Below are 20,027 nucleotides of genomic sequence, written 5' to 3' on the forward strand. Positions count from 1 at the left end.
ATGTATGCAAGTAGCCTGTTATCAAGATTGATGCTAAATCCAAGTCGAATACATTATGGTGCATGCGGCAAAAGGAGTATTAAGATACTTGCAGGGAACCATTGAATATGGCATCTGGTACAAGCGAGTCTCATAGTTGAAATTTCATGGCTATTCTCTTAGTGACAAGGTAGCTGCAGATTCAAAGTTACATGGTTACACAGATAGTGTAATTGGGCCAGTTCAGAAGATGATATGAAAAGCACTTCGGGTTATGCATTCACACTGGGATCTGGCATCTCTCATGGGCATCAAAGAACTAAGAAACAGTGGACCAATCATCGGCTGAAGCAGAATATGTGGTTGCAGCAAGCGCAGCTAATCAAGCTATCTGGCTAAAGCGAATACTTGAGGACATGGGAGAGATGCAATTTTGAGCTGTGCAATTATTCTGTGACAACAAGTCAGCAATTGACATGACAAAAAATCCAGTCTATCACACTAGAGCAAAACATATAGCGATTAAGTATCACTTCATTCCAGAAGCAACAACAAATGGAGAAACTCAGGTGGTCTACTACAGGACAGAGGAATAGATGGCAGATATATTCATTAATTAAAGTGCTAGCAAGGCCAAAGTTTGAATACCTTCGAGACATGCTTGGAGTTGCGAGAAAATGCCTTAAGGAGGAGTGTTGAAATTAGGGCTGTTTAACGAACCGAGCTGTTCGCGAACAAGCTCGAGCTCCGCTCGTTAAGAGCTCGTTCGCCTAGGCTCGTTAAGTTAACGAGCTCGAGCTCGAACACAAAAAATTGTGCTCGAGCCGAGCTTTTAGTATGTTCGGCTCGAGCTCGTTCGGCTCGAGCTCGTTCGGCCCGTTAAAACTCGAAAAAATGTAATATTTTTGATTTTTTTTAATAATTTATATATGTTTTTGAACTCAGAATTCAACATATAATATATATATAGATATATTTTAGTGATGTAACTAAAATTTCAGGAAATAATAATTTTATTTGGTTTGCTATTTTAAGTTTGACTGGTACCGCTGACTAGTGTTTAATCCTAATTTAGTGTTTTGATATTTTAAAAAATATTTTTTACCGACCCAACCGTATGGATGTTAACATATATACATTTTAGTGAAATAATCAAAGTTTCAAAAAAATAAATAAATAATTTGGTTAGTTATTTTAAGAGTCAACTAGCGGTTCGTCCTTATTTTTTTCTGGCTCGACTCGGCTCGGCTTGTATTTGTTCGCGAACAAGCTCGTGTTCGGCTCGTTAGTTAACGAACTCAAGCTTGAACACGATTTTTGTTCGATAAAAAAGTTCGGCTCGGCTCGGCTCGTCAGAAAAAAAAATTAAAGCTCGGCTCGGTTCGGTCAAAACTCGGCTCGGCTCGGTTCGTGAACAACCCTAGTTGAAATTACTAATGCATTTTGAGACTATCAGAATTTTCTAATGTAATAAATAAGATTTAAATAAGGATGTATGATCATAAATAAGACTATTTCTAGATAGTCTTTATAGCTTCCAGGATGAAATATAAATAGTCTTATGTACTTAAGGTATTGAAAGAACAATATATTGAAAAGAAAAAAACCATTCTATCTATTCAGTGTTGCTTTTCCTTCTACTATTACACCAGTACGAGCATTATTGTTTTGTGTATTAGACTATCAATAATCAGTAGTACAGTATGAATCTTGACACTTGTTGAAAGAATGTAAATTGATCCCTTAAATCTTGGATTGTGAACTGCAGGGATCAACTTCTTATTGACCGGGAAGGCCTTCGCCAGAATATCACCAGGAATCGAAGGGTTTGATCCAAACACTACCTTAGCGATTGTAGTCACACCCGGGTTCTGGCTGTTAAGAGCTCCAATTGCAACTACATGAGACTTTCCAATATTTTTCTGGTAATGAATAGGACCCTCAGGAAACGAGGCGATTATCAGGGTTCGAGGTGATAAATCCAACTTCAAGGGTACCCTCTATAACTGTAAGAATTTCAGTAGCACGTGGGTGCGCGTGCAGAGGGTTTATGTCCGATGGGGCTATGTCAAATGCCAAGGGTGTTGAGTCCTGGTATATGTGCAGCAAATGCTGGAGTCACCCTTGAGCCAACAGCATTGTTGGTATTACCAGCTACATGAAGTCCTGCTAAAGAAAAATCACTGGCCGTAACAAGCTTAGAATCCTTGCATGCCTTTCCATTCACTAGAACTGTCATAACATAAATTTGGGTTACATTTAGTCATCTCAACAAATATATTCAGCATTCTGCATTATTGATGATGTTAATGTACATTATGCAATCAAAATTGTATGACTAATAATAGCAGCTAGTAGTAAACTGAATTTTTCTTAAAAGTATAGAGAAAAATTAATGAATTGTCATTATGATCTTACCAGAACTCTTGGGATCAGCAACACAAAAATCTTGTAGAGAAGGACCGTCAGAGGCCAGAGCCCCTGCAGACATTATGGCCAACAATAGTAGATAAATTTTATAGGCATTTTAAGAACTATTGGATTAGATTTGGAAGCTTAAGCGAGGTGTCCTTGAGCTGTGAGAACTAAGTATCAGAACTTTGTGTGTTTATATAGAGTAAAAGAGTCCAACAATATGCCACCATTTCTACACAAACAAACGCAAAAGGTACAACCTTAAGTTCTAAATTACATGCCGGATGCAGACAAAATCTGTGATATTTTTTTATTCGGTCAAAACTGGCACTAGCAGTGTTAATGTCATACATGGAGACCAAGTATTGGACTTACTTCACCTAGTCCACGTTCAGTCTAAACTCCGAACGTGTTTATATATGGTCAAGAATGATTAGAGTGTTTGAAGTAGTAGCTTATGTATGCAGAATGCAGCTCATTATTCTGATTATGATTTGATAGTGACCGCAAAAATGACATTATCTTGGTGGATGATTTCCAGCTAATTACATCTGTAATACTCCCTCCTTCCTTTTTTAGTTGTCACGTTTCCATTTCCATTTTTATTGGTCATATTGACTAATTTTTTTACCAAAGATTATAAGTCACTCTTTCATTATTTTAAAAAACTAAAAAATACATTTTAAAGTAGATTATTAGTTTTTATTGCATGATTGTACATAGTGCATGCCCAAAGGACTAGTCCGAAACTCACTGTGTCATAAAATCCACTTAGCTGTTCTTCAGAATTTTTCAGTAATTTCCAACAATGAAATCTGGAGCTTCTGTTCACTTGCATTTGATAACTCTTTGGAAGAGCTTGTTGAAACTGAAAACTTATACTACAACAGAGCAGAAATTGACATAAATGGCGAAATTTGTATTCATCGTTTACTGTTTGGAGTTCGATTTTGACCTCACTTCTGCCCTATAAATAATAGTAGTAATTGGTGGTTGATAAATATTAAGTTGGTAAACGGAAATGAGGTGACAATCAAACTTTATATTTCTAGCACTTGAAGTATCTTCACTACTCGAACACTTCTTGATTGCCTAAAAAATATCAAGACTCACCAGGAAGTCTATCTTACCTAATTATAGTCTTTCTGAAGCAGCAACTTGGCAAGGGGCTTGTGATTTTGTTAATTATGTAAAATATGATTTATGGCATTTAAGAGTTGTGATAATAAGTTCGGATACCGTGTGTGTAATGTGTATTACAGGCTGATAGACCTGTATACAGGTCTGCACATTATAGAAAAAATATTATGAAAATACAGCTGACTTAAATTAATGTCTGAACCAAGATTCTTTCCCAAGTTCTTCAATTGTTATAAATTTCTTTATCATCTTTTCATTTGTAGGATGTAATTATTTGGTCTTGTGTTCTGGAGTTTTGGATAACACCCTGATTTAAGTTAGGAGAGTAATAGTGTTTCTGGCCAGTCTAATTGAAGTCTGGCAAGTAGCAACTCTCTTTTATGATGACATTGGCCAAATAGATTCGATAATTAATCATATTACAATTTAAAAAACAGTGAATCAATATAATCAATAGTACAGTATGAATCTTGACCTTTGTTGAAAGAATGTAAATGTATCCCTTAAATCTTGAATTGTGTCCGCATCACTGGGATCAACTTTTTATTAACCTGGAACGCCTTTGCCAGAATACTACTAGGAATCGAAGGGTTTGACCCAAACACTGCATTAGCAATTGTAATAACACCAGGATTCTGGCTGCTTAGAGCTCCAATTGCAAAATTGTTATGTTAAAATTTGAGAAGAAATTGAGAATAGAAGAGGATAGAGCACTATATCTCAAATAGATGGTGTGATATCTAATATGTGATGTAATGAATGAAATTTCTTAACAGTTGTCCATAACATAGTTTTCATTCCATTCTTTTCCTCATCATTCACCCCAACCAAAAATAACACAAGGCTTATATTAGTCTGTAATTTTAATTTTAATTTTAATTTTATTTCATAAAGAATATTTGCCTATATATATTGTTAATATAAATAGAAGATATTAATACATTATAATAAAAATTAATCAAATTATTTTCGCATAAGTTTGAAGTCGTTTATTGATTCAAATCGAAATTTAGATATAAATATATTCGTATCCGAATATCATTTAACAATCCAGTCAAAATTCAATACGAAAAGCCCTGCTCTAAGAATATCCACCTTAGTCTTGTCATTTCTTTACGGTATACTTTTTGGGGTGCCACATCCAATTCATTACATTTAGAAAGTTACCAACAATAGTCAATGGGTCTCACCACTTCCCCAATTTTTCTCCGTTTTCACATTAATTTTATTCAACTATCTCTTTTTTATACCTTAAAAGTCAATAGATCTCACCACTTCACCCACTTTTCTTTCTTTTTTCCACTACTGTATACATACATCTTAACCTCCGTTGCTAAACCAAATATAAACAATTGGCTGGGACGAAACGAGTATCTATTATCTATTTTAATTGTAAAGAGGTGTTAACCAAAAAACTGTGAACTTGTGAGGCCGATATCAGTATTCAAATGGGTTAATTATCAAATTGGTCACTGAGGTGGGTTTAATGTATCAAATTGGTCACTGAACTCAAAACGGTATCAAGATGGTCACTAAAATCACCATAAATATCAAACAAGTACCTTGAAATATTAGTTCAGATAGTAAAAATATTATTTATAAAGTTTTACACATTATTTTTAAATGTTACCACAACCTACTAAAAGGTTATGACTTCTAGTATTTAAAATAATATATTTATATTTTATCAAGTTTATTTATTATATATATTTTATTATATAGTTATTTTTTTGTTTTAATTAAAAATAAATAATAAATAAACTTGATAAAATCTAAATATATTATCATAAATATTAGAAGTCATAACATTTTACTTAGTTTTGGTAACATTCAAAAATAATGTGTAAAACTTTATAAATAATATTTTTAGTGTTTGAACTTATATTTCAAGTTACTTGTTTAATATTTGAAGTAACCCTTGATAAAATTTTGAGTTCAGTGACTAATTTGATACATTAAACAGTTCAATGACCAACTAGATAACCCGTATTCAAACTGTGAGTGCTAGAATCCAGATTGCGAGTGTGGTTGTCATACATAGTACAGGAGATTCTTTCAAAGGTAGGGCTCAGTACTTCATAATTCACTTTTGACTTTATAAAAATAATTGGTTTACAACTTTACATAGCTACTACCATAGGACTCGTGTTCTTTTAAACCTAAAACAGCTTAAACTCATTTTCATTACAATTTGGCATGTCCTTTGCCCCACTTTTTACCGTGGAATATTTTGCACACGATGCTTATGGTGTTTTTCGATGATAAAATGCTTTGCACTCGTCACTCTCAGCCCGAAAATAATTCAGCGGGAGTTGAAAAAAAAAATACACTATTTTTTTGAGGTTAGAGGGCTCTAACATCTCTTAGCGCTCTCTAGTTCCACCTTTACCTGCGAAAATTAGTACTCGTGTTTTTGGAGAGATGGTATACTATTAGTCTATTAGAACTAGTCATTCCGAGACCTACTACTATTTAAAATCAAAAATCAGTTTTTAATGTAAAACTATAACAAAGTTACGTATATTTTGACACAATCATTTCAGTATTCTAAAGCATCTTTGCTTTTCTTTTTATACAAACCTTACAAGCGTTAACCGGCGTAAATAAACATAGCCGTTGGTTAAAAAGTTCGATCTCCCTTTGTTTAATTAGCCTGGTTCTAATTCTTTTATTAAGACCCAATTCTGAGGATAAAAATCCGTTCGATTCCTAAACGAAACTGAGCCATATTTTTTATATGTTTCGAAGTCGGCTCATTTAGTTCGGAATTGGTTCGAGTTTAGTTTGTACTCGCCTAACTCGACTCAGTTTGACTAAAATTTATATATTTTTAGAATGGGGCCGGTTACATGTACACAATTGTACAGGAAAGGTAGGTGTACACCATCAGTGACTTGAAGTTACTAATGGTGTGCATTAAATGAAGTACATCAGTGACATGATCTTCCGGACGCATGAAAAAAATATTAAATAGCTACGTTAGTGACTTCAAGTCACTAATCAGTGACTGGAAGTCAGTGATGTTGAGTGAAAAACCTAAAATGTCGGTATTATCCCTCTCACCTTTAGTGACATGAGATCACTGATGTTGCATTTAATTTACATCAGCCAACAATGTACCCCCAACTACCAAGTAAAAAAATTATAAATAAGGTCACTGATGAAATGAAATCGTTATATTAGCTCCCAAGACTAGAGCGGTGGAAAATTTTTTAAGTAAAGAACATCAGTGATTTCAAGTCACTGTTATAGTTCTGGGGATATCCGTGACCTTAAGTCACTGATGAAAACGTTACAGTAGCTCCCCAAAACTAGAGGGCTGGAAAAAATTCTAAGTCAAAAACATCAGTGACTTGAAGTCACTAATGTAATTATGGGGATATTCGTAACCTTAAGTCACTGATGAAAACGTTAAAGTAGCTCCCCAAAACTAGAGGGCTGGAAAATTTAAGTAAAGAACATTAGTGAGCTGAAGTCACTAATGCGTAATCTTGGAAAAAATTTTAAGTAAAGAAAATCAGTAACTTCAAGTCACTGTTGTAATTTTGGAGATTGATTTAGAAGTTTGGAAAGAATCTCAAGTAACAAATAAGCGACACGGGAAAAAAAATTCCAAGTAAATACCAGTGACTTCAAGTCACTGACATGATTCTAAGTAAAACTCAAAAAGATGTTGATTTTTGTTTAGCATTTGATTAACATAAGGTATAGGAGCTTCGTTATATCTATAATTAACGAAAAAAACTAAGTCCGTGATATTTTAAGAACAATAATAAAATGAAAAGGATGGAATCTTGCACAAGTTCAACACAACACATATTATCTTTTCAATTTAGATGATTATTTTGCTTGACATAAAAACTCATCACTTATAATTAATAATATAATTTATATTTTTTATTATCACCCAGACATATTTTTGAAAAATAATTTTACTTACAAATAACCAAAATACAAGTCAAACCACTAGTTGACTGTTAAAATATCAAATGAAAAAAAATTATTTTTTTCTAAAACTTTTTTAATACCATCAAAATATATAAACTTTGACATCCGTGCGGTTGGACCATCGAGATATATATCTTCAAAAAAATTTAAACGATAATACATGATAAAATACTACTTACATATACAAGTCAAACCACTGGTTGACTGTTAAGATTTCAAACGGAGAATGGTTATTTTTTTCTGAAACTTTTTTAATATCATCAAAATATATAGACTTTGACATCCGTACGGTTGGATCGTCGAGAAATATTTTCAAAAAAATAGAAACACAAATACATGATGAATGTCAAGTTACTAGTACAAGTCAAACCACTAGTTGACTGCTAAACTCTCCATTCAAATAAAATTATTTTTTTTTTGAAAATTTTTAATATCACAAAAGATATAAATCTTCACATCCGTACGGTTGGATCATCCAGAAATATTTTTAAAAAAATATAAGCTTTAATACATGATAAAACACTAGATGCTAGTACAAGTCAAACCACTAGTTGACTGCTAAACTCTCCATCCAAATAAAATTATTTTTTTCTGAATTTTTTTTAATATCATCAAAATATATATATCTTGACATCCGTACGGTTGGATCATCCAAAAATATTTTTAAAAAAATGTAAGCTGTAATACATGATAAAACACTAGATGCTTCTACAAGTCAAACCACTAGTTGACTGCTAAACTCTCCATCCAAATAAAATTATTCTTTTCTGAAACTTTTTTAATATCATCAAAATATATAAATCTTCACATCCGTACGGTTGGATCATCCAGAAATATTTTTTAAAAAATGTAAGATGTAATACATGATAAAACACTAGATGCAAGTACAAGTCAAACCACTAGTTGACTGCTAAACTCTCCATCCAAATAAAATTATTTTTTTCTGAAACTTTTTTAATATCATCAAAATATATAAATCTTTACATCCGTACGGTTAGATCATCCAAAAATATTGTTAAAAAAATGTAAGCTGTAATACATGATAAAACACTAGATGCTAGTACAAATCAAACCACTAGTTGACTGGTAAACTCTCCATCCAAATATAATTATTTTTCTCTGAAACTTTTTTAATACCATCAAAATATATAAATCTTCACATCCGTACGGATGGATCATCCAGAAATATTTTTTAAAAAATGTAAGCTATAATACATGATAAAACACCAGATGCTAGTACAAGTCAAACCACTAGTTAACTACTAAACTCTCCATCCAAATAAAATTATTTTTTCTGAAATTTTTTTAATATCATCAAAATATATAAATTTTGACATCCGTACGGTTGGGTCATCCAGAAATATTTTTTAAAAAATGTAAGCAGTAATGCATGATAAAACACTAGATGCTTCCACAAGTCAAACCAATAGTTGACTGCTAAACTCTCCATCCAAATAAAATTATAATTTTCTGAAACTTATTTAATATTATCAAAATATATAAATATTCACATCCGTACGGTTGGATCATCCAGAAATATTTTTTATAAAATATAAGCTGTAATACATGATAAAACACTAGATGCTAGTACAAGTCAAACCACTAGTTGACTGCTAAACTCTCCATCCAAATAAAATTATTTTTTATATCATCAAAATATATAAATCTCCACATCCGTACGGTTGGATCATCCAGAAATATTTTTTAAAAAATGTAAGCAGTAATACATGATAAAACACTAGATGCTAGTATAACTCAAACCACTAGCTGACTGCTAAACTCTACATCGAAAAAAAAAATATTTTTAAATTAAACTTTTGTTATATCATCAAAATCTATAAATCTTCACATCCGTACGGTTGGATCATCCAGAAATATTTTATTAAAAAATGTAAGCAGTAATACATGATAAAACACTCGATGCTAGTACAAGTCATACCACTAGTTGACTACCAAACTATTCATTCAAATAAAATTATTTTTTTTGAAAGTTTTTTAATAACATCAAAATATATAAATCTTCACATCCGTACGGTTGGATCATATAGAAATATTTTTTAAAAACTGTAAGCTGTAATACATGGTAAAACACTAGATGCAAGTACAAGTCAAACCACAAGTTGACTGCTAAACTGTCCATCCAAATAAAATTATTTTTTTCTGAAACTTTTTTAATATCATCAAAATATATAAATCTTTAAATCCGTATGGTTGGATCATCCAAAAATATTTTTTAAAAAATGTAAGCAGTAATACATGATAAAACTCTAGATGCTAGTACAAGTCAAACGACTCAAACCATTAGTTGACTGCTAAACTCTTCATCCAAATAAAATTATTTTTTTCTGAAACCCTTATAATATCATCAAAATATATAAATCTTCTCATCTGTACGGTTGGATTATCCAGAAATATTTTTTTAAAAATGTAAGCAGTAATACATGATAAAACACTAGATGAAACTCCTAGTCAAACCACTAGTTGAGACAAATCTCTCCATCCAAATAAAATTATTTTTTCTGAAACTTTTTTAGTATCATCAAAATATATAAATCTTCACATCCGTACGGTTGGATTATCCAGAAATATTTTTTATAAAATGTAAGCCGTAATACATGATAAAACACTAGATCCTAGTACAAGTCAAACCACTAGTCCTAAACTCTCCATCCAAATTTAATTATATTTTATGAAAAAATTTTTATATCATCAAAATATATAAATCTTTACATCCGTACGGTTGGATCATCCAAAAATATTTTTAAAAAATGTAAGCAGTAATGCATGATAAAACACTAGATGCTAGTACAAGTCAAACCACTAGTTGACTGCTAAACTCTCCATCCAAATAAAATTATTTTTTTCTGAAACTCTTATAATATCATCAAAATATATAAATCTTCTCATCTGTACGGTTGGATTATCCAGAAATATTTTTTAAAAAATGTAAGCAGTAATACATGATAAAACACTAGATGCTACTCCCAGTCAAACCACTAGTTGAGACAAATCTCTCCATCCAAATAAAATTGTTTTTTTCTGAAACTTTTTTAGTATCATCAAAATATATGAATCTTCACATCCGTACGGTTGGATTATCCAAAAATATTTTTTATAAAATGTAAGCCGTAATACATGATAAAACACTAGATCCTAGTACAAGTCAAACCACTAGTTGACTGCTAAACTCTCCTTCCAAATTTAATTATATTTTATGAAACTTTTTTTATATATTATCAAAATATATAAATCTCCACATCCGTACGGTTGTATCATCTAGAAATATTTTTTTTTAAATGTAAGTAGTAATACATGATAAAACACTAAATGCTAGTACAAGTCAAACCAATAGTTGACTGCTAATCTCTTCAACAAAATAAAATTATTTTTTTATGAAACATTTTTAATATCATCAAAATATTTCTAAAAATATGTCCAGAAATATGTAAGCAGTAATACATGATATTTCTAAAAATATGTCCGTACGGTTGGATCATCCAGAAATATTTCTAAAAATATGTAAGCAGTAATACATGATAAAACACTAGATACTAGTACAACTCAAAACACTAGTTGACTGCTGAAATCTCAATCGAAATATAATTATTTTTTCTTGAAACTTCTTCTTAATTAGCATCAAAATATATACATCTTCACATCCGTACGGTTAGATCATTGATCAATATTTTTTAAAAAATGTAAAGAGCAATACATGATAAAGTACACGATAATAGTACAAGTCAAACAAACCACTACTTGACTGCTAAAATCTCAATACAAATAGAGTTTTTTTTTTCTTTCTGAAATTCATATAATATCACTGATACATTTAGACCTTAACATCCGTAAGTTTGGATCATTTAGTAAAAATGTAAATAAATTGTACACATCAGGGACTTGAACTCACTGTTGTTATTAATGTATACACCATCAGGGACTTGAACTCACTGTTGTTATTAATGCGGTAAGGGTATGATAGGAAAATGAATTATGGAGGGGACATAGTGATATAAAGTCACTGATCAGTGACTTTAAGTCACTGATGTACGCAACCAGCACCGTAGATCTCAGCCAACCAACGATCACGATTTGTTGGTTGTAAAAGTGGGCTGTACAATTGTGTACATTTAATTTCCCCCTTTTAGAATTTTTAAATTTTATGTATAATTCAAATATTTAATATAAAAATTTGAGACTATAATAATTAAAAAGTTATGATATATTATTATTATTCAAATAACTGGAAAAAAATTCAATTTTTAATCTAATATACTAAAATTATATAAATAACAAAGTTACTATTTTAATATTAAACCAACCAGTAAATTTCGAGTAAAAAATGGTGATGATCCAAATTTAGATCACCTTTTTAAAAAAAAAATTTTGAAATACTTTATTTCGAATTTGGATATTTTAATCAGTAACGATTTCAGAAGGGAATACACCCTTAGCCAATGGTTGACTACATGAGGACATGTAAGATGGTTGAAAAGGTCATGTAAACAGAAGCATGAGCAATGTGGGACATAAATAGTTTTTATAGGAAAAATGTATCGATATACAAATTGTCACCAAGCGTAAGCTATTAATAATTACTCCCTCGGTCCCGATGAATTATATACATAGGGATCGGACACGGAGACTATGAAAAAGTGTAAGAAATGAGTAGACTTAGATGGAAAGTGGGTAAAGTGATGGGACCTACATATTTTTTAATAATACATTTGAGATGGTGGAGTAAAGTAGTGGGTGCACTACTGTTGTATTATTATATAATGGAGATAGTGGGAGAAAGTAGTGGGTGTAGTAGTGTTTTGTATTATGAGAAGTTGTTATTTTGGGAATGTATAAAAATAATAGGATATTTCAAAAAAAAAACTGTATACAATTGATTGGAACGGAGGGAGTATGACATAATGTACTAGAGGACTAATCCCATGCTAAAAAAACACAAATGTCAACAAGTGTAAGCTATCGGAAAACACTATAAGAAAAGATATAAGGTTCCCAGAACATCACATTTGCAAATAATTATCTATGTTTGGTTTTAAAAGAAGTAAGATAGATATATCAGCAGATCATGGCTATGTATGTTAATTCTACTTCTGGTCCACCAAATGTCTCAAGTACTGCAGTTACTCGGAGTTCGGCAAATTATCATCCCAGCATCTGGGGAGACAGATTCCTCCCATACTGTAACTCGTCGCTCCTGGTACGTTAGTCGTTACTGTCTCAATTGTTCACATCGAGGGACCGGGGCTCCGCACACCTTTTATAAATATAAATTATATATTACTCTTTCTGTCCTATCCATATATGTCCCAACCATTTCTTTACGGTTTCCTTTTTGTGAATGGGTCATCCAATTTTTTACATTCCAAAACTTACCAAAAATAATAGTGAATGGGTTACACCACTTCCCCACTTTTTTTCACTTTTGACCAGTGTCGTGAAAAACGCAAATCGGTTCTAAGCGGCAGGAGGACCTTCTAGCGCTTAAGCGGTAAAGCGGACGCTTAAGCGGAATTTTAAGCGAGTCAATAAGCGGATTATTTAAATATAATTAAATATTTAGTTATAATATTAATATATTTAAAAATAATTATATGTTGTGTTAAGAATATGCATTTTTAATATTTTTGATAAAATATATTTTTTTCAATTTTATAATATAATTATAGTTATATTATTAAAAAATTAATATTTCAAACAAAAAATTTAAAAAAAATTAGCAAGTCAACATCATTTTGACCGCTTAATTACCGCTTAATCCGCTTAACGACCGCTTAATCCGCTTAATTGTCCGCTTAATTTTCAAAAACGCTTAATTTTCCGCTTAATACAAAATCGAAGCGCTTTAGGGCCGATTCCGCTTAGGCGGCCGCTTAATCGGCCGCTTAATGCGCTTTTTACAACACTGCTTTTGACACTACTTTTATTCCGCTGTCTCGTTTTTATACATTAAAAATCAACGAGTCCCACCATTTCACCCCTTTTTTCTCTCTTTTCTACTACTTTATACATATTGATTTAATGACCTTTTAGCCCTTGTAGTTTGGGTGAAAGTTCCGATGCGGCCTCAAAGTTTAAAAACGTACCTTTCGACCCTCAAAGTATAAAAGGTACGACAAAGATACTTTGAGGGTCAAAAGGTATGTTTTTAAACTTCGAGGCCGCATCGGAACTTCCACTCATACTTCGAGGGCATATTTCTTAACCTCCGTGCCTAAATCATACGTAAATAATTGGTTGGGACGGAGGGAGTATATATGTGTGTGTGCATGCATTAATTAATATACGTGTAATTTGTATTAACAAACTCATGCAACCAGAAAACTGAAGTTGATAACGCAGAGGAGAAACACCTTCAAGTGCTGAAAGAAGAGGCCAAGCAGATGCTAGTTGCAGGGGACACACCTCAGTGCAAAATAATAAGCTTCATCGATGATATTCAACGACTGGGTCTGGCCTACCATTTTGAAGCTGAGTTAGATGCAATATTACAGCACTTGAAGGATAGCTTTCTTCAACTTTACTGCAGCAAAGATGATGTTGATTTGCATGATGCTGCTCTATGTTTTCGGCTGCTTAGACAGCAAGGACATGTGGTTTCTTCAGGTAGCTTGATTGTTATCAATCCGACCTCGTGTCAAACGTACATACTAACATATCTTAGGGTATTTCCACGCATGCAGATGTATTCTACAAGTTCAAGGACAACAACGGGAAGTTCAAGGAGAGCTTGGCTAAGGATGTTAGAGGAATGCTAAGCTTGTATGAAGCAGCACATCTCATGGTGCATGGAGAAACTATACTAGAAGAAGCTCTTGAATTCACCACCTCTCACCTTAATCTATATCTGAATTTAAACCTCAACGATCCATTAGCAGGCCTTGTGGGTCGTGCGCTCAAGTATCCCCTCCGTAGAAGTTTAAATAGGCTTGTAGCAAGGCATTACATTTCCGTCTACCACAAATTATCTTGGCATAATCAAGTGCTGTTAGATCTGGCAAAACGTGATTTTAATCGAGTACAGGCATTGCATCAGAGTGAGCTCGGTCCTATTACAAGGTATATCCATATCCATAAATGATGCGCGAGTCTTGAGCATGTAAAGCTTTCTTAATTCATTTGTATTGAATGAAACAACTTTAATTTCAGGTGGTGGAAAGATCTAGATTTTGCAAATAAACTTTCTTTCGCAAGGGATAGAGTGGTGGAATGTTACTTTTGGATATCAGGCGTGTACTTCGAGCCCCGGTATACGGAGGCCCGAGTATTCCTAACCAAAGTGATTTCCTTAACATCCATTGTTGATGACATATATGATATCTATGGCACTATCGAAGAACTCCAGCAGTTCACTGATGCAATTGAAAGGTAAGTGCAAATTTGAGTGGCCTATCAGATAGAAAAAGCAATATATTATTTTTAAGAAAAATGCTTGGTGTACAGAATTGTGTACAAAATTTTGTACATGATGACATGTGGTGGGTTTTAATTAGAATGGACCTCTCTATTCACATCAACAACCCCAATTAAAACATTCCAAATCAATTGCCATGTCTGATAACTATTGTTAAATGTTTTGCATTAGATGGGATATCAGTACCATAGATCAGCTTCCAGAGTACATCACCCTTTGTTATCGTCCTCTGCTGGAAGTTTTTTATGAAGCTGAAGAAGAGATAGAAAAGGCAGGAAGGCCATCCTACGGATTTCGTTATGCAAAGGATGCTGTAAGAGTCCTAAATATAAAGCAAGTACCAAGTGCCCTTTTAAACTTCTGTCCTTTCTAATACATGCTACTTCATTTTTAGTTTAAAAGGTTATCAAGAGGCTATTTCGACGAAGCAAAATGGTGTAAAGTAGAGTACTTTCCAGAATTTGAAGAGTATATGAGTGTTGCACTCATATCTGGGGCGTACAAAATGTTATCGGTCACAAGCTTCGTGCTAATGGGTGATGTGGCAACCAGAGAAGCATATGAATGGATTTCTAAAGATCCGCTGATTGTCAAAGCTTCATCTGTGATTTGCAGACTCAGTGACGACATAGTAGGACATGAGGTCAGACATAGAAACTTTAGGTTGCAGCCGTTATTAATTAAGTAAAATGTTCTGATTAAATTGACTATGGGCCGTTTGTGTTAGCTTAAAAGAAGTGACTTCTTACTTAGAGTAAAGAAGTGGAATATAAATGAGAAGTAAATTAATAATTATAAGTTATCAGAGTGTTTGGAAAAAACAAACAGAAGTTGTAAAGAAAAACTAGCATTTTCTACTTCCTACTTCTTTCTCATGACTTCTTAAAAGTACTTCTTACTTTTTTACACAAACGGGTCAAGAAAAACGAAAGTAAAAAGTTGCTCCTACTTCCGTTGCCCAGACAGGGGCTATAACTCAATGGACACCTCATACAGTACAATAATCACACCAACCAAAATATTTCAATTGACAGAAGAATTTTTGGTACCTAATTTGGGTTCATTAGCATTAAATCCTAGGTGAAAGAGAAATCATTTTGCCTGCGCAAACCAAAAAAAGAAAGAAGAAAAATTTGTTTTGATACACCCAACTTCTAATTTATCGTCTACATACTGACAGTTTGAATTGCAGTTTGAGTTGCAGAGACCACATATACCGACAGCTGTGGAGTGTTTTATGAAACAATACAGCGTTTCAAAAGAAATAACTTATGGTGCACTGCAGAAGCGCATTACAAATGCGTGGAAGGATATGAATCAGGAATGCCTCAATCCAACAGCAGCTGCAATGCCGTTGCTAATGAGAGTTTTCAATTTGGCACGAGTCATAAATCTTCTTTATGACGGGGATGACGGATACACACATTCCTCGGCTCGGACAAAAGAGATGATCACCTCCGTCCTGTTGGACCCTTTTCCTATATAATGCTTAAGCGCTTTCCAGTGTGTTCTTATGGCTTGTTAATCAGTACTGTTGTTTAATAAATGAACTCTATCAGGTGAGATCTCGTCGTAGAAATGAACAATAATGTAAGGGTTGCTTCAGGTAAGAATTTTCAGTGTCATCACTGGTTTGTTTGTGTAAGATAACTTTTATTAATATAAGAGTGTGCAACTACTTTATTATGATCTAAACTGTGTAACAAATTCTCGGTGAGTCTGGACAACGAACAAGGTGTTGCATGTTTTATAATCCATATATAAGTAGAGCAGCTGTATACTATTAACAACTGTTAATGGAGGAATTTGGTGATAACAAATTCAGAGGTTGCTGAATACTCGAAATATAAAAATAGGAGTTTTGGGTTTTTGGTTGTTTGGAGCTGGACTTGAGAGATGTCTCGACTTGTTAGATGTGTGTGATCCTTTTCGAAGATGCATGCTTGCCTACCCTATTTATAAAGTCATCAAGCCAATGCAGTTATGCTCCATGATTGTTTAGAGATATATTTGGAATTAGTGGATTTTATCTTGGGAAAACTAATTCTAACATCCCAGAACTACTGACACTTTTTTTTTCTAGGTCCTTGAATTATAAATAAAAATGGATAAGTGATTGAACTTTCGAATTATTCCTGTCGTAGTCCTTCTGTTAAATTTTAGTAAACGTCAGTTATATTTTGCTGATGTGGCAAGTTAAAAAATAAATCAAAAATATCTCTTTTCAGTGTAAGCAACATACTTGGACGACACATGTAAAATAGTAAATTAGGATTTCTTGATAAACTAGGCTTCTTGGTATAAGATTGGGGCTTTTATAATTACGGTGTCAGATTGTTCAATTGGATTAGAAGTTGTTGGTAAATGGGTCAGGGGAAAGGATTGGAGGCTTTAATTAAGCCAAGGGGCTGTCGGAGCACCGCCAGGCGACGCTCATGGCCGACAACTTACGGTGGCAACCAGAGAGGATTAAGAGCGGATGAAGCGAATTGAGTTGTAGATAGGTTGTCGTATTGGAGGTATGATAGTATGTATATGTATGTAGTTGGGTGAGTACGAAGGGAGGTGGCGACGTTACCGCCACCAGTTGTGCACGAAGGTAGATGATGAGGGGAGGGGGGATGGTGAAAAACCGGGGTTGGAGTGTGCTTTCATACATGGGCCTCTTATTTGAGTGTTGTGGGTGTTTTATGGTAGAGTGGGTCACGAGAGAGAAAGAAAAGGAGTGATATAGAGAAAGGGAAGGAAGGAGACTGGCAGAGAAGGTGGACGACGATGAAGAATCGCCGGAATTTTGCCACATCATCAACATGCAACGGATGTTAACAAAAATTTAACAGAAGGACTATGATAGGAAAAGTTCAATTACTTATTCATTTTTATTTATAGTTCAGGGACGTTAGAATTAATTTTCCCTTTTATCTTTTAATCATATATATTCGCGTTAAGATATTTTCCGGATTTGAAGGATATAGTTGTCTATAATTATTTAGATATTATCCTCGTTTAACATAGAGCAAATAATTAATTTGGGACTAAGAGTCTAAGATAAATTAATAATAGATTATTATTACGAAATTTGGGAGATTATTGAGCCCGACGAAAATAAGCAATAACAACAACACCCAATTCTTCAGTGCAGCTTGATGGAGCGGAGAACTAAGCATTCTGAATCTTTCTAATTTCCTGATTCATAGAATACACTACAAGTGGAAGATTAGTAAAAATATGTAGAATATGTCGTATATTGCATGTGAGGATGAAAGTAAGAAATAGTGTTTTTTTTCTTTGCATGTACAAAAAGTGGATGCCCAGAGTACTCACAGACTCACAGTGTCACTGAACCACTTAGCTGTTCTTTAGAATTTCTCAGTTTGGAGCTTGTATTATAGTGTTTTTTTTCTTTGCATGTACAAAAAGTGGATGCCCAGAGTACTCACAGACTCACAGTGTCACTGAACCACTTAGCTGTTCTTTAGAATTTCTCAGTTTGGAGCTTGTATTCACTTGCATTTGATAACTAAAGTTGACGAGCCTGTTGAATCTGAAATAAAAAACTCAAAAAGAGCACAAAATTGACATAAATTGTGAGACCCTTAATCATGTTTCTCTGTTTGGAGATTGAATTTTAACTCACTTCTGCCCTGTAAATAATAATTGTTATTGGTGGTTGATAAATAGTAAGCAGGTAAATGGAGGTGAGGGTGACAATCAAACTCTAGACTTTCTAGCACTCTAAGTGGCTTTCACTACTCGAACACTAGTTGGTTGCCTAAAAAATATCAATATTCACGGGAAGTCTATCTTGCCTAATTATAATCTTTCTGAAGCGGCGACTTGGGAAGGGGCTTGTTATTTTTTTGATTATGTAAACACTACAAGAAAAACCGGGTATTTTTGACCGGTTATTTTTGACCGCCTGAATTTTGACCGAACGCAGTTACATTTAAGGTCAAACTCGCATGCCACCAAGTCAAGGCTAAAATTGACCGATTAATTTTGACTCTTTACATATTTGACCGTTTTCGGTCAAATTTAGTTTTCGGTCAAATTTATCCGGTCAATTTTAAATGGCGGGCCCCGCAAAAAATGAAGGGAAAGTTCCCGCCAAAGCATGTTTCGATGACGTCATCAAATTTGACGAACCGCGATCAAATTTGATACGGTCAAAATTATTTCTAGGCGGGAATTTTCCCGCACAAAGTTTCAAAAAAAAGGTTAAGTACATGTTTGCCTAAAATTGGTCAATATTATAAAATTGACTGGCTACAGTCAGTTTTATAATTTTGACCGTTCTCGGTCAGATAAATAGTTTTGACCGGCTCCGGTCAAATAAATAATTTTGACTGGATTCGGCCAATACCTACTGCCCATTCACGCCGCTTTCTCTTTCTCTCTTCAATTCTCCCTTTTCCACCATTCCTCTTCTTTCATGCCATCACATATATCATATTCTTATCAAATCATTAAAATCATCAAGTAAGTATCACATTCTAATATTTAAATTTTACTAGTTTTTCCTTTAAATAATATAAATTCAATACCAAATTATGATTACTATATAAGTTAAATTGTGTTCCTTAAATTTGTTAAATTAGTGTAGAGTGTTGTTTGTGAAATTGGTATAAATGTTTGATGTTACTCATGTATGATGAAATTAGTATAGATGTGTGTATTAGTATACATTTTAGGTATGAGTTAATTAGAATTTTGTGATTTTATTATATTTGCATTTAAATTGAATTGTGTGTATATTTTGTAGATGACATCCGATCGTAGTTGGGTTGGTCGTAGTTGATACAATAACTTGAAACAAGGATTACACAAGATTGTCATATTTCAAGAACAAGCATTATTGTAGTAATAATGGCTTCAATGAGTTACTTTGATCTTGATTAGGCCATACTTGCACAGTAGATCGTAGTCCCTCTGCTCTTTACGGTGTGCTTATACTGAATATGTTTGATTTTGTTTTGAAACTCAGTTTGGTTAAGTCACTTGCAGTGCAAAATCAACAAGATAGTCCCTCTGGTTAAGTCACATTCATGGATTTTGCTCAAACTACAATGGGAGGTCTTAAGAATTTCCCGCATTTAGATACTAGTTTCATTGGGGAAAT

General features: G+C 33.3%; 1 protein-coding gene and 1 pseudogene across 1 annotated transcript; one reads left to right on the forward strand and one right to left on the reverse strand.

The window, feature by feature from the left end:
* Window positions 1-1,522: 1,522 nt before the first annotated feature.
* LOC108201217 (putative germin-like protein 2-1) lies at window positions 1,523-2,621 on the reverse strand (annotated as a pseudogene).
* Window positions 2,622-12,490: 9,869 nt separating this feature from the next.
* Window positions 12,491-16,595, forward strand: LOC108202782 (sesquiterpene synthase 2-like). Its single transcript, XM_017371322.2, has 7 exons — window positions 12,491-12,694; window positions 13,815-14,100; window positions 14,178-14,553; window positions 14,644-14,862; window positions 15,080-15,221; window positions 15,303-15,551; window positions 16,101-16,595. Exons 1-7 carry the CDS (start codon window positions 12,563-12,565, stop codon window positions 16,392-16,394), a joined length of 1,698 nt encoding a protein of 565 aa, XP_017226811.1. The 5' UTR covers window positions 12,491-12,562; the 3' UTR covers window positions 16,395-16,595.
* Window positions 16,596-20,027: the final 3,432 nt, after the last annotated feature.

Source organism: Daucus carota, chromosome 9 (genome assembly GCF_001625215.2).
Source record: "Daucus carota subsp. sativus chromosome 9, DH1 v3.0, whole genome shotgun sequence".
NCBI lineage: Eukaryota > Viridiplantae > Streptophyta > Magnoliopsida > Apiales > Apiaceae > Daucus > Daucus carota.